At 38.5% G+C, this 15,064-nt stretch overlaps 1 protein-coding gene across 1 annotated transcript in view; it reads left to right on the forward strand.

Moving 5' to 3' along the window:
* The first annotated feature begins 446 nt into the window (after window positions 1-446).
* The window catches only part of PPP1CB (protein phosphatase 1 catalytic subunit beta), a 75,430-nt gene continuing 60,812 nt past the window's right edge, over window positions 447-15,064 (forward strand). Inside the window, exon 1 of the mRNA XM_069072122.1 lies at window positions 447-666. Coding sequence (XP_068928223.1) covers window positions 615-666 — 52 coding nt within the window. The 5' untranslated portion in view covers window positions 447-614. The remainder of the gene's footprint in view (window positions 667-15,064) is intronic.

Consider the following 15,064-nt stretch of genomic DNA (forward strand, 5'->3'; position numbering starts at 1 on the left):
GAGCTTCAGCGGCCACGCAAAACGGCTGAGCCTCTGGGACGCCTTGCGTTGTCTCTGGAGAGTCGGCGCGTTGGAGCCGGAAAGACAGCACTTCGCACCGGCGCGGCGGCGAAAATTTAGTGCGCTTGCGTGATGGGAGAGGAGCGAAGGGGAGAGGAAGGAGAGTTGCGCCTGCGCCGGAACAAGCTCGGCTTTGGGGGTGTTGGGCCGCGGGGCCAGGGTTGCGGCTGCGGGTGAGGCCCGGGGCGGCGCTGCTGAGCTCTCTAGAGCTGGGCGGTGCCGACGAGGAGGAGCCTGGAGGCGGCGGCAGCACTGGCGGCTTGTTCCTGACGCGGCTGCGTTCGTGGGCGCTCCCTCCCTCTTCCCCCCTGCCTCTGATTCCCTCATTTAATTATTTATTTTCTGTCTCTGTGTGTGTGGGTCTGTGGGGGGTGAACGTGTCCTGCTCCGTGGGGCGGGGGGGAGGGAACGGGGGAGCCGGGGCCGAGCCCACAGGGGTGTGATTCGCCCGGGAGCGCGGGCCGCCCGAGCCGTCGTCACCACCGCCGTCACCGTCACGACCGCCGAGAAGCCCTTGTTCCCGCGGCCGGGAAGGAGAGTCGAACGCCGACAAGATGGCGGACGGGGAGCTGAACGTGGATAGTCTCATCACCCGGCTCCTGGAGGGTAAGTGCAGGCGGGACGGGAGCAGGCGCCGGGGGCGCCGCTGCCTCCTCTCTAGTCCCCCGAGCTCCCGGGAGTGCGGGGCGGGGCGGTGGAAGAGGCTGAACGGAGCCTGGACCTTGACGCCTCCCCCCCCCACCCCCCGGGGATCGTGGCCTCCCGCGGGCTGGGGGGGCTCGGGGCTGAAGTCCTCTCCTCTCGGCGGGGAGCGGTGCGAATTGGCGGGGCCGCTGGGGGGAGGGAACGGCTCGGTCGGATCGCGGGCCCCCTCCCTCTCGCTTCTCCGTCTCCTCCCCCCCACCCCCCCTCCGGGAGGCGGGGGAGAGACTCGAGCTTGGGGGCTTCCAAGAAACCCTCCACGGAAGGGGGGGCGACTAAAGTAGACCCCCCCCCCCCCTTGTACTCCGGGGTCGGGGCTGAGGAGGAGAAGGAACCGGGTGTCTCCTGGCTTTCCGGAGACTCACAGGTTGCACCGATCAATTTGGCGTCCTGGTCTCTAGAAATTGACCTTTGATGGCTCCCCCTCTTCCCTCATTGTATACTGGATTCAGTTGATCTCTCTCCTTTGAGAATTTGAATCCGCTTTTATTTTCGGGCCGCTTACGGAGAGTAAAACATTATTGATGAAGAGCTAAAAGGGGATTGGGGAGAGTTGAGTAGCCCAGGTTCTACCAAAATATCTGATAGGTTCTATGGCTAGATTTTTAGAGTTTTGGGGTTTAGGGGTGAGTTTTTTCCCCCTTTGAACAAGAAACGATCAGCATTGAAAATCTTAGTGAAGAATTCTCAGTAAATAAAAAATGGTGGAATTGGGGTGTGTGGTTTCGGCAATTCAAATGAATTAAAGTTACTTTTGTGCAAATCAATCCTAATTAGCTTTGTGCAGAAATTGGGAAGTATCCTTCTCCCCCTTTTTTTTTCTTAAGGATTTCAGTTAATAAATTTCGTTGACTTATGTCTGAGTTCTTCTGAGCCATGAGGTTTTTTTCCCCCTTTTTCATAAACGGATGTTGAAGAAGAGTTTTAAATTTTCTTATAAAATGTAAAAAGTGAATTGTAGGTTTCAGTTTCTTCGGTCCCTCTATTTCACCCCAAAGAAAAATACACTGAAATCTCCATACCTAATTGCTTTGCGTATTAAGTCATAGAAGAAAAAACATTTTTATGCTAAGAATCCTTGTCAAATAACAATACCAGAATCGACTACTCAAATTTGTTTGCTTCAAAAATTACATGAAAATAGTTGATGCAGTGAAGCTATTTCCCTTTTGGAAAGTTTCTTTTTCCAACCTGTTTGTATCTAAAGAACTAATTAGTTCTGTATATTGTACCCATTGTGTGACTAAATGTATTAAATCCAGATGTGAAAGTCCATAACAGTTTATTGCTTAAATAGGAAACAAAGTTTTTCCGTGAACTCTTTGCCTTTTCCTCTATGCTGTCAGTTATCATTGGGAGGCCCCCTGGTGCCTATAGTAAGTGTTAACTTCTTAACGGACTTATAACCCATCTGAAAATTTTTTTCAGAGGTTGAAGTTTTCGCATTTTAGGGCCTTGATTTAAAAAAAAAAAAATCCATTGAAAGTAAAGTAGACTGGAGTAGTTTGCAAAGATAGGTGTGTCTTCTGTAGAACGTGTTGAACTGTAAAAATGGCACAACCCTATGGCAAAAGAGCTTAATTCTTGAAATGGTCTGGCTAGTGATAACCTAATAACACCTCAGAATCCCCAAATATCCAAACTCTGTGTGTTGTAGTGAAAAAAACTTTGAGCTAGGTCTCAGGAAACATGGATTCTTGTCTTTTGGAGTTAAAGTAAATTTTATTAATTCTGGGAGCCCAAGATTATATATAGCAACAGTCCCTAATATGGCAGGAATACCATTTACTAGTTATGTGACACTGGACAAATCACTTCATCTCTTCGTGCTTCTGCTTTCTTATTTGATAAATGAAAATAATTTTTAAGCTGCCTACCTCATGCTATTGAGAGAATCAAATAAGATAACAGATGTGAAAACACTTTGGAAACTAGATTCATTATGCATGTATCAGGTATTACTCTTATAGTAAAAAATATATATGTATACACATATATAGATATATAAAATCCATTTTTTAAAAATGTCCATACTTTCAGTGAGTTGAATCATTAAATTTTATGTAATCATATTTATACAAATTCTGAGACTGACTTTGGACTTTAGAAATATGAATTAACTGGAACTTTGATCTCTTTGATATAGGGAACTTTGGACTTAAACCATTTTACAAGATTTTTTTATTTTGTTATTTATGTTCATATATTTTATTATGGCAGGATACAGTTATTTATAATATTTTGCTAAATGGGATTTTGTGGCGTCTTTTTGAAATTCACTTTTTGGTATGACACTGCCATTATGAAATTTCATGATTCTTAAAGGAAAAAAAGTGAGCTGAAAAAATCATTGTTTGCATATTCACATGTATTTCATCACTAGTTTAAAATAAACAATTAAATTTCCCTTACACTTAACCTTTAGAGTATGTTGTAATGGATAGAATGATAGATTTGGAGTTAGAAAGACTTGGATTCAAATTCCATCTATGACATTTATAAGGTGTACAGCCCTGTTCTAGTCACTTAGCTCTCTCTGAGCCTCTTTGCTCCGTGACCTCTAAGGTCCCATCCAGCTCTAGATAATGTGATCCTAATTTGAAATGACTTTACATTTTTTAGATTGAAAATTGAAATTTCATTCTTATTTTTCAAAACATTTATACAATTAAAAAATATGTTTCTACTAAACTTCAATTTTCAGCTCTGTTGTATAGTATATGCCATACATTTTTAAAATTTCCAAATTCAGCATATTTGTAAAGTTGCCTTGTGGTATAGCGATGGTCAAGTTTGCCAACATTGAAGGGAATGGATATAATATTTGCCTGTATTTCTACATGCAGGAAAAAAAGATATTGAGTCTATAAACTTGCCAAATGGTAATTATACCTTGATTTTTTTTACTTGTTTTTAACCTGAATCACCTGTATCACACTTGTAGCTATTTATGATTCATTTTATGTGAATTTGTCTGTTTTAGAGATTCAAAAGACACTTTTGTTGTTGTTCAGAACTAATAGTTTCTACTATTTAATTCCCAGTGGTGATTCTACCACCACTCTTACCACATTTTTTCGTGACTTATCACAGTAAGAATTTTTCTTTACCTGAACCTATTAGCTTTATGTATCTCATATACACATATTACAGAGAACATTGAGCCCCATTAGAGGGAGTCACTGCCCATCAAGCTAATTTATATGCCTATAGGCTTGGCCTTTTTTTTTCCTTTAAACCTAATCTGTGGTTTCATTAATGTGAGGAACTTCCTCAACTGATGCAGATCTTCATTTTCTTTGCCACTTATTGTCTTAGTAACCTGGGGTACTAAGTAGGTAACTGATTTGTCATGGATGTCAAGGACTTGAACCTAGGTCTTCCAGAATGGAAGCCAGACTATATCTATCCTCCTTAGCACTCCCATCACTCTTGGACCTGACCTGCCAACAAGTCCAGACCTTGCTGAAACAAAAAATTTTGCTTCTTTGTCATTGTGTGTTTGAAACTTTTATCACTTTTGCAGTTTTTTAAGAATTTTAAGATCTTATTTTTATTTATATCTTGTTTTTATATCACTCATTTGCATTACTATATTTGTACCTAGCTAACCATTCCTGTGTAACAAAAAATAAAAAAGAAATAAAAGGTATTTCAGCAAAACCAGTCAACACAATAGCCAGTTTTCTGATGGTATAGGTAATGTTTCATACCTGTTGTTCCTCCAACCTGTGTAATGATAAGAATGGCAGTGCATGTTTTAAGCTTTTCTTTGAAGTTGATCTTGGTTATTATGATTACATGAAGTTCAGTTTTGAGTTTTAGTTCTTCAAATTTACATTATTATATTCATTGTATATATTGTTTTCCTAGCTCTTCTTCACTATCAGTTCATATCATGCTTCTCTGAATTCCTTGTTTATAGCTTCTGTGTCATGATAATGCTTCATTACATTCATGTACCACAGTTTATAGCCATTCCCTAATTGCTGGGTATGTACTTTGTGTACAGTTCTTAAGTGCTATTATGAATATTTTGGCATATGGGATACTTTTCTGTCGTTATATTCTTGTGGTATATATGGCTAACAATAAGATTTCCAGATCAAGGGATAAGGACATTTTAGTTGCTTTTTAAATTAAATTAAAAGCATAATTCCATGTTATTTTCCTGAATGATTTGAAGAGTTCACAAGTTCATCACTAGTGTATTTAGTATGCTTGTCTTTCTCTAACTTCCCACTTTGATGTAGTATACAACTCTTTGATTTCCGTAGTATACAACTCTGTGACTTCCTTACATATACTTAGGTGGTTATTTTTAGCTTTATAATAAAGTTAAACTTAAACTTGAATATTATAACGTGACTTCATCTGAATATTGCATTGCATAGGAATTTTTCCAAATGGGAGAATTAAGTTGTATATTTTTAACTCAACACAAGAAATAGTTGGGTTTTTTTTAAAGACAAACCATTACATTTTCCATCCTCATTTTCCCCGTATTGCATGTACGTGTATAAGCAGGTACTTACTCATTTTATACGTTTCTTTCATTTCCATTATTTGTGATCTTTTAGGATTAAAGTAACAAACTAAGCAAATAAAAATGTGCTTGGAAATCATTTCTAGATATGGTACCTGAATTTGAAAATGGAAGTAGACTATGATGAAATCACTTCAAGCACTTGTTAAATATTCTGATTAAATTGTTTGACTTAATGGGCCTTTTTAAGGGTCCTGGTTCTTTTTCCCTTTAAAAAAATATCTTAATAAAGTCTCATTATTGTAGAAAAGATATGGAAGGAGTGGCTAGGTGCTAGGTGGCATGGTGAATAGAGCACTGACCGTGGAGTCAGGAGGACCAGAGTTCAAATCCGGCCTCAGACATTTAACACTTACTAGCCATGTGACCTTGGGCAAGGCACTTAACCCCAACTGCCCTGCCTTGCCCCCTCCAAAAAAAAAAAAAAGCAAAGAAAAGATAGGGAAAAGATAGCTTGCTGATAGTAATTTCTTGGGTTCAGAATTGGTTGAATGGCCAGACTTGGTAGTCATTGTGGTTTGATGTCAGCTTGGAAGGTGGTCCTCAGGGAAATGATTTAGGGATGGATGGTTGGCTCTGTGCTCTTCAATATTTTGATCATTGTTCTGGATACCCTTACATCAGTCATTTCTCAACCTCTTTTGTGACAAAGAAAAAAAATTGAAAATATCAGATCCAGAAACTTTGGTGATATATACAATAATATATCTTATACAACTCTTTGCAATGGAAGTATTATGTTATTGCTTCTCTATTACCTTCACTGATTTTTCTGTTAACTCAGTTCAGTTTCCTTTTAAAATGATAATTTTATTCCCATATTCTCCTTCATTTAGGAAACTTCCCTGTCAAGGGAATCCTGGTGACTCTAGTCTGTCTGACTCAACCCAGTCATTTTTAGCCAGCTGGTCCTGTAATCCTTCTCTCACATCTCCATTTGGAAATAATATTTTATTGGACCTTGACTAGCATGTGTTTTTCTTCAGTTGTGATTTGTGGCTTTTGTAATTTTTTATAGTTACTTCTATAATATGCTCTCACTAGATTATAAACTCTCATGAGATTACTTATCTCTATATCTCCTTTGTATTTAGCATAATGTCTTGCCACATAAGGACTTAATAAACCAAACAGGGAGAAAAAGAAGGTTGCTCTAGTGTTTTAGTTTTGCTATAGTTAGATTAATACCTTGGGATCCTCTGGTGGAAATTCCCTCCACTGAAGCAGATGGCAACAGTGATAACAGTGGTCTGTCTTCAAGGAGTTGTGATTTTGTCATTGTGAGATTTTTGTCAACACAAGTTGAACCCCATCTATAATTTAATGGTTTTAGGAGTTGTATGAGCTTCAGAGAGGTTAAGTGATTTGCCCGGCTATTTGACAGCTTGTGTCAAAAGTAGGATTTGAACTCAAACTTTCCTGACTCAAAGTCACTCTGTCTACTCCCTACTCTTATCTACTATGCCATCCTTAATCTATGTTTTCACCATGTTTAGTTTGCTTTGTTCCATTTCTTAATAATCTTTTAGTCTTATTAATTTTTATCTTATTTCGAAAAATTGAATGGAAAATTCCTGATTATGATCTAAATCTTAGATTTACAAGACCTCGCATCACTATTCCTTTGGTGGCAATTGCCAAAGTACAGAGAAAAAATAACCAGCCATTGAGTGTTGAATTTGCCAGCCTTTAAAAATGACTTGGTTTTGGGTTAGCTAGGTGACACAGTGAATAGAGTACTGGCCCTGGAGTCAGGAGGACCTGAGTTCAGATCCAGCCTCAGACACTTGACACACTTACTAGCTGTTTGACCTTGGGCAAGTCACTTAATCCCAATTGCTTTGCCTCCCCCCCCCCCCCACAAATGACTTGGTTATATGAACAAAGATATAAAGTGATGGTTACTATTAAAATGATTTAAAAGAAACATATTACTGGATTTTCATTCAAAATTACTATGAAATTCATAAAATATCTGTTCATTACATACAATCAGGACTTATAGTTAACTATGACACTCCTTACAGAAATAAAGGAATATTTAAATAATTGGGGAGAGATTCATTCTTCATGCTTGGACTAAGTCAATATAATAGAAATAACAATGATGCCTAAACTTATTTGCAAATTTCATGTTCTGTCAAATAAATTATTAAGGAGCTACTTTATAGAACTTGAAAATGTATCAATTCATTTGGAGGAATAAAAGGTATAGAATCTCAAGAGAAATATGGGGAAATGTAGAAATGAAAGGATCTCAAAATACAAAGCAGTGATCTTGAAAACTACTTGGTAGTGGTTAAAAACTTAAAAAGTGTAATCTATTATTAGTACAGACTAGATAAGTCAAATCCAGGAGCAGGTGAACATAAACAAGTGTTCAGTCTACTTGAGAGCAAACTACTGAGAAGTTTGGTAAGAAGTATGTAATGAATCAGGTTTATAAAAATACTATAATTAGCTCCAAATGGATGCAGAGCTAAATATGAAAGAACAAATAATTTTTTAATGATATGATGAGAAATTATATGGTTTTAATAATATAATGAGAAAAGAAGATACCTTCTACAGCTGTGACGAGGTGAAGTTTAAGCAGTGTCCAGAGCTGAAAGAAATTATTTTGCTTAGATAAAATTAAAAGTTTTTATACAAGTTAAACCTTAACTAACAAGACTTTTGCCTTTGAGGGGTGGGATATTTACATAATTTATATATTTACATTTATTTACACATATACATCATTCTATCTTTTGTATGTCTTCTATCTAGACATTTAGGGAATTGACACAAATAACAGAGTAACCCAAAAGTCTTAGTGCAGTTTAAAGCTTTTAAGACACTCTGTATGGAAGATGGAGCACATCATTAATAGATAAGTGGTCTGAGGTTTTGAACAGAAAATTATCAAAGGAAATGGAAGCTATCAGCAAACATGAAAGAATACCCTAAATCATTAGTAAAAATGAAGCAACTTACAGCAATTCTGAGGTTTCATCTTATAGCTATTAATTTGGCAAAGATATTAAAAGGCAGCAACATTTTTGGAGTGGCAGTAGGGTAACAGGAACGTTGATATTGTAGGTAGAACTGTGAATTCACCCCAACCATTCTGGAAAAAAAAATTTGTTACTACACAAAAATAGTCACCAAACTTAACTAATTTTGACAGTCATCTCACTATGGGGCATACATTTCAAGGTCAGCAACAAGAAGAGAAGTTAATTTCAGTGGATATAATTGGGTTCTTTGCCCACGGCATCAGGTGAAGAAGATTGGAGCCTTTGACCTTGTGAATTCAGTAAGTTGGTTGCTTTCATTGTAAAGCCTGAGTTTCACAGCAAGGTGCCCCTCAGAAGTAAACAATGACCTTTGAGACCCCAGCTCAATGGTATTTGAGACAAGGACTTGTACAAGAACAGTACTGCCTTTGGATGTGAACTTTAGGGACAAATGCTTTGTAAGAATTTAGTCAAGTTCTTCCCTCTTCCCCACCAAGGTGGTGTAGGGGAATGTATGGCCCCCAAGGTATTGGGGGAAACTTTGAGCTTTGTTGCTCTGTATCTTCCAAGTATTTAAATATATCTTTGTAAAAGACCATTTTTTAAAACTGTGATTGGTTTTGTTTATGCAAAGATTTTTTTACACGTAATTAGAATTATAGGTTTGATCTTCTTTGTCCCCCATATATCCCTTGTTTGGTTGTGGGCTCTTCCCCTATCCATGGATCTTTGTGGTGAATTCTTCCTTTCTTCTCTGGTTTACTTGTGATACTACCTTTTGTATCTTAGTCATGTGTCTACTTGGATCTTATCATGAGGTGTTAGTCTGTGTCTAGTTTCTGCCAGACTGCTTTCTGGTTTTCCCAGAAGTTTTTATTAGGTGATGAGTGCCTTACTCCACTGACTGAGGTTCTCTTTAGTTTCTTAAACCCCTCTTGATGTTGTTTAGCATTTTATTGGTTATTTTAGCCATAGTAGTACATTGGGCTGATAGCTTTAAATCCCTTTTCTGAGTTGTAACTGGTAGTTATGATGAAGAGATTGTCACGATGATGAACTGGACATTAGTTCAGTTTAACAAATATTTATTAAGTGACTAATATGTAAGGAATAGGCAGCATAGCAGAAAACATAGTCCTTGTTAGGAAGACCTGTGTTCAAATCCGTTCTCTAACATACTGGCTATGTAATTCTGGACAAATCACAACCTCTTAGTGACCCAACAAATCTCTAAGACTATAACTTGGCAGAACGATTGCATTGTAATGGAAGTTCCTCACAGGAATTTTCCCACATCAATGAAAATATAGGTCTTGTAGGAATGTCTCCTCTTTTTTGTAGGTTGGGCTGATGTCCCTTAAAGGCAGTGGAGAGGACCTTCTTGGATCATCATTGGTTTGGCTTCCTGGCTATCTGAGGCATAAAATGTTGAGCTACAGGGAGTTAATGTTTGAGATTTTAGGGAATTCCCACTACCCTAAATACATGCCTTTTTGGTCTTGTTTGGCCAATTGCTGTGGTGAATGCAAAGGTGAAAGGAAGTAGCCATTCTATCTGAATTGATATCCTTTTTAAACTTTAGAAATTGCATCAATTTTATTCTACTTCTGAGATTTTACTTTATACCCTCAAAGATGATAAAAGATGGAAAAAATTGATGTTGGAGGATCTGGGGAAAGGTGGGTACACATATACACTTTTGATGGAGTTGTGAATTGGTTCAGACTTTCCTTGAAAACAATTTAAAATTATAGAAGAAAAGTCACTTGAACTGTTCAAATTCTTTGACCTAGGGATCCCATTACTTGGTATGTATTACCAACAAGATCAAAGGAAGATCTTATATATTATCAAAGTTATCTTACCACTTTTTTGTGGTAGCAAAAAGTAGATTCCATAAAGAGGGAAATAGTTGAACAAATTGTAGGGTATGAATATAGTGGAATACTAATACACTGTAAGAAAAATAATTGGTATCCAGAGAAACATGGGAACACATTTAAATAGTTGTAGTAAAATAAGAAAAACCAGTAGAATAATAACTAACCAAAAAACAATAGAACATTAACCAAAAAAAAAAAAAATCAGTAAATGAACATCTTAAATCAGCTTGTCCAAAACTGAGCTGATTGTCTTTTCCCCAAAATCCTCTCTTCTTCTTCACTTCTATTACTTTCGGGTATACTGACATCCTTCCATTCATCTAGCTTGCAACTAAAGTGTCACCCTTAACTCCAAACTCTTATACCCCTCGTATCCAATCCAGTTTCCAAGTTCTGTTGATTGTACCTTCATAACTTCTCTCCTGACACTGCCACCACCCTTTAATAGGTCTTCATCAGTTCACATGTGGACTATTGTAATAGCTTTCTGGTTGGTCTTCTGCCTCGTTGATCCTCACTGCAGTCCATCTTCCATTCAGTTGTCAAAATGTTACTTCTAAGCACAGATCTGACCATGTCATACCCCTCTAACGTTTCATTAAACTCGTTAATGGCTCCCTATTACCTCCATAATCAAATATAACATCCTCTGTTTGGCATTCAAAGGCTTTCATAACCTTGGCCCCTTCCTACTTACTCCCCTTCACCTACTCTGTCACCTAGTGATGCTGCCCTCCTTGTTTCTCAGACATGACAATTCATCTTCCCACTCTGCATTTTCAGTGACTTTCACACATGCCCAAAACTCTTTCCCTCTTCATCTCTGTCTTCTGCCTTCTTTCAAGTCAACTAAAATCTCACCTTCTACAAGAAGCCCTTCTTGATCCTCCTTAATGCTAGTGCCATTCTTCTGAGATTTTCTCGAATTTATCCTTAGTATATAGCTTAATTGTACATAATTCTCCTTCCCACTCTAAATCCCTCTACTCTCCCAGCTCTTTGAGAATAGGAACTTTTTGCCTTCCTTTGTATTGCCTGTTGCTTAGGATAGTGTTAAATGCTTGTTGACGTTAGTGCAAGTCTTCTCCATACCTGAAACGCATTCTCCCCTTCCATTCTCATTTGAAATGTAGTTCAAGCCTATCATTTTCTCCATCATGCCTTCCCTTATCCCCTCTGAGTAACAGGTATTTCTCCCTCCTCAAGTTTTCCTAGATCACTTTGCATCTTTCCTATGCCTTTTTTATTTTTAATCATACTTTTTGGAGACATGTTAAATATACTCTTATAGGTCATAAGATCCTTTAGGATAAGAAGTTACCTCATCTTTTTTGTTTCCCTATTGCCTGTTATGTAGTAGGCACTTAATAACTTATCAGAGGTATATGAATTGCTTTCCTTACAACTCTATCTCTGTCTTTTGTCTTATTTCAAGTCAATTAAAATCCCACCTTGTACAAGAAGCCCTTCTTGATATATGGTGGTATATAGTTATAAATATTATACTAACCTGTCAGGATAGGAAAATGATGCTCTGAGGATTAAGTGACTCATTTTGGTCTTTCTGTAGGGAATGTGAGCAACTGTCTCCTGACTCCTATGCCCAGCATTTTTATTATACCACTCTTATCATGCCTATCAAGAATAGAAATTTACATCTAGCATTGCAGAGTGTAATCAGTGGATGTTATTTAACATCGAGACAACAAAAGAATTTTTAGTTGAATTGGAATAACTATAACTTTGCAACAAGAAGTTCTTACAGACCATTTGTACTGCTTTTCCCCTAATTTTTTTTGACTACCTTTTCTAAGTTTTAGGGGAGAGAGATTGAATTGTGTAAGATAGTTTTAATAAATATTTGCAAAAAAAAAAAATAGCCTTAAATTTTTCACAGGAAAGGAGAGACTTAAAAGGCCACAAGTTAGGAATGGTGCTTTCGAAAGAGTCCTTTTAAAATTTTTTCCTGAATAGACCTGATTGGATATATATATATATTTTAATTTCCTTACCTTTATTTTGCATTTTGTGATTTTCACAGGGTGTGGAAGAGAACATTATTTGCATCTCTTTTTCAGAATCTGCTTTTTTAAAAATAACTGATGTCTTTTTATTTACTTTTAGTTTACAACATTCAGTTCTACAATCTCTTAAGTTTCAAATTTTCTCCCCCTCCTTCTCTTCCCTCACCCCTCCCTCCCATAGCAGCATGTAATAAAATACAGGTTCTACAAATACCTTCACATTGAATGTTAATCATGTGTAAAGGATCATAACCACGGGCTGAACAATGAAAAAGAAGGGATAAAACAAAAAAACACAAATGAGAGGGAGCAAATAGTTTGCTTCAATCTGCAGACTCTGTAGTTCTTTCCCTGGTTGTGGATATCCCTTTCCATCATGAGTCTTTTGTAGTTGTCTTCTAACCTTGTATTGCTGAGAGAAGTCCAGTCTATCAAAGTTAGTCATCACACATACATTGTGTCTGTAATTGCGTACAAAGTTCTCCTGGTTCTGCTGTCCTCACTCAGCATCAGTTTATACCGTGTTTCCCCGATAATAAGACACTGTCTTATTAATTTTTTTGTACAGAAAAACACCAGAGGGCTTATTTTAATGAACATTGACAGCAATTTTAATAAACAGGTAAATGTGAACAAAAAAATGTACCTTTATTCAATAATGATCATGTCATCTTCTTCAACAACATCGTCATAAGTGTCCATACCCTGAATTCCGTCCTGGATGTCTTACACCTCCATTTCCTTCAGAAGAAGTGGACCCAATCTGTCATGTCTAGCAATATAGCTCTCTTTAAATGAATATGTCTTGTCCAGGTAACCTGCTCGTAGTGCCTTGGCAACACAGCTGTCAGTAATTTTATCCCATGACTTCTTCACCCAAGTCACGACTTCTTGCAGACAGGGCTTCACAAAGTTTCCACGCTGATTTCTTTCCATTCTATTTTCAATGTAGTCATTGACTTCCATGCGCAAATGGTCCTTGAATGGCTTGTTTATTGCAATATCAAGGGTCTGGAGATAGGCAGTCATTCCTGCAGGAATCATTACTTGATCTATTCTTCCCTCTGCAAGGAAGTTCTTCATTTCTTTAGCACGGTGAGTGCTGGCTGAATCCCAGACTATCAGAACTCTTTGGTTACCTCACATAACAAGTGGCAGCATTAAATCAACCCACTTTCTTATAACGGCTTGTGTACACCAGGCTTTTTCGGTTTCAAGAACGTAAATGCCAGATACACGTTCAATCTTATCTTTCTTGCCCTTACTGATGATTAGAGGTGTGGCTTTCTTTCCATCCAAACGAATTGCCAAAACACAGGTGACCCATGCACTTTCATAGCCAGTGGTGGGAATGTAGGTTGACGTTGCACCCCTGTGATGAATTGTTGTTTGAGATCCTTGTCCCATAAACACTGCAGTTTCATCCATAGCAATCATATTGCAGGTTTGGTACTTGGAAATGTCAATCCTATCAATAAAGGACTTGAATGCAAGTGCACGTTTAATAACTTCAGCATCTTCCAGCTTAAACAGTGTTGTTGATCTTCTTAGGGACAGTTCATACCGTTGAAGGAAACCGTCCAACCAGTGTTGTGATGCTTTGAATCCTTCTGAGACCATTTCAAACTCTGGTGCCATTGAAAGGGCAAATGCTTGAATATCAGCCCTGCGCACAACCAAGGCCTTTGCTCTCCTGTCAGCAATCCATTCACCAATGAGGATCTCCAAGTCAGGATATAAGGGCTGCCGACCTGATCCAGACCTGTGCTTTTTCCCTTTTCCCTCATCCACCTGTTGATTGAGGTTATTATAATCTGCTCTCCATTTTCTGACCATTCAAAGATCCAAAAGTTTTTCTTTACAGAAAACTGTAAGATTCTTGCCATGTGACTCCTCTACAATTGCTTTCTTATACTCAACAGTATATGGTAGCTCTTCCTTTTTGTACTCATGTACTATAATAATAAAATTATGACCATCAGTCCTTCTTTTCACTCCATCATGCCCCCTGAGTTCTTCTTTTTTCCTCCATCATGCCCTTTTTATCCCCCATCATGCCCCCTCACTCCCGCTTACATACCGGGTTTTTATGTTGTCCTGCCTCAGCTCTCCTCCGTGGCACTGCTCTCAATGGCGCCAGCAAGCAAATCACTGGAGAAGAACAGGATGACGCGCTCACTGCTGCAGCTCTAATTGGATGCAGCTCGGAGCGTGGCGCGCGTTTCACGGCGGGGAGGGAAGGGGGACGGTGCATACAGAGGGTACTGTAATGTAGCATGTAGCGCAGGGGATCACCTTCACTACAGTAGCAATCTCAATAGGGCTTGTTTTTGGGGGAGGGCTTATTTTAGAGGAATCTTACACAGTAAGGGGAGGGCTTATTTTCGGGATAGGTCTTATTATCGGGGAAACATGGTATAAGTCTCTCCAAGTTATTATGAAGTCTGTCTGCTCCTCTTTTTTTTTTGCTTTTTTTGGAGCGGGCAGGCAGGGCAATTGGGGTTAAATGACTTGCCCAAGGTCACATGACTAGTAAGTGTGTCAAGTGTCTGAGGCTGGATTTGAACTCAGGTCCTTCTGACTCCCAGGGCTGGTGCTCTATTCACTTTGCCACCTCACCACCCCTGCTTCTCATTTCTTGTAGCACAGTAGTATTGTATTACATTCATATACCACAACTTGTTTAGCCATTCCCCAATTGATGGGCATCCCCTTGACTTCCAATTCTTTGCCACCACAAAAAGAGCTGCTATAAATATTTTTGTACATAACAGGTCTTTTCCCCACTTCTGTGATTTCTTTGGGATACAGCCCCAGAAGTGGTATTGCTGGGTCAAAGGGTATGCATTT

This window comes from Petaurus breviceps, unplaced genomic scaffold (genome assembly GCF_028583685.1).
Source record: "Petaurus breviceps papuanus isolate PSGF00001 unplaced genomic scaffold, PetGlider_PUasm1.0 90845, whole genome shotgun sequence".
In the NCBI taxonomy this organism is placed as follows: Eukaryota; Metazoa; Chordata; class Mammalia; order Diprotodontia; family Petauridae; genus Petaurus; species Petaurus breviceps.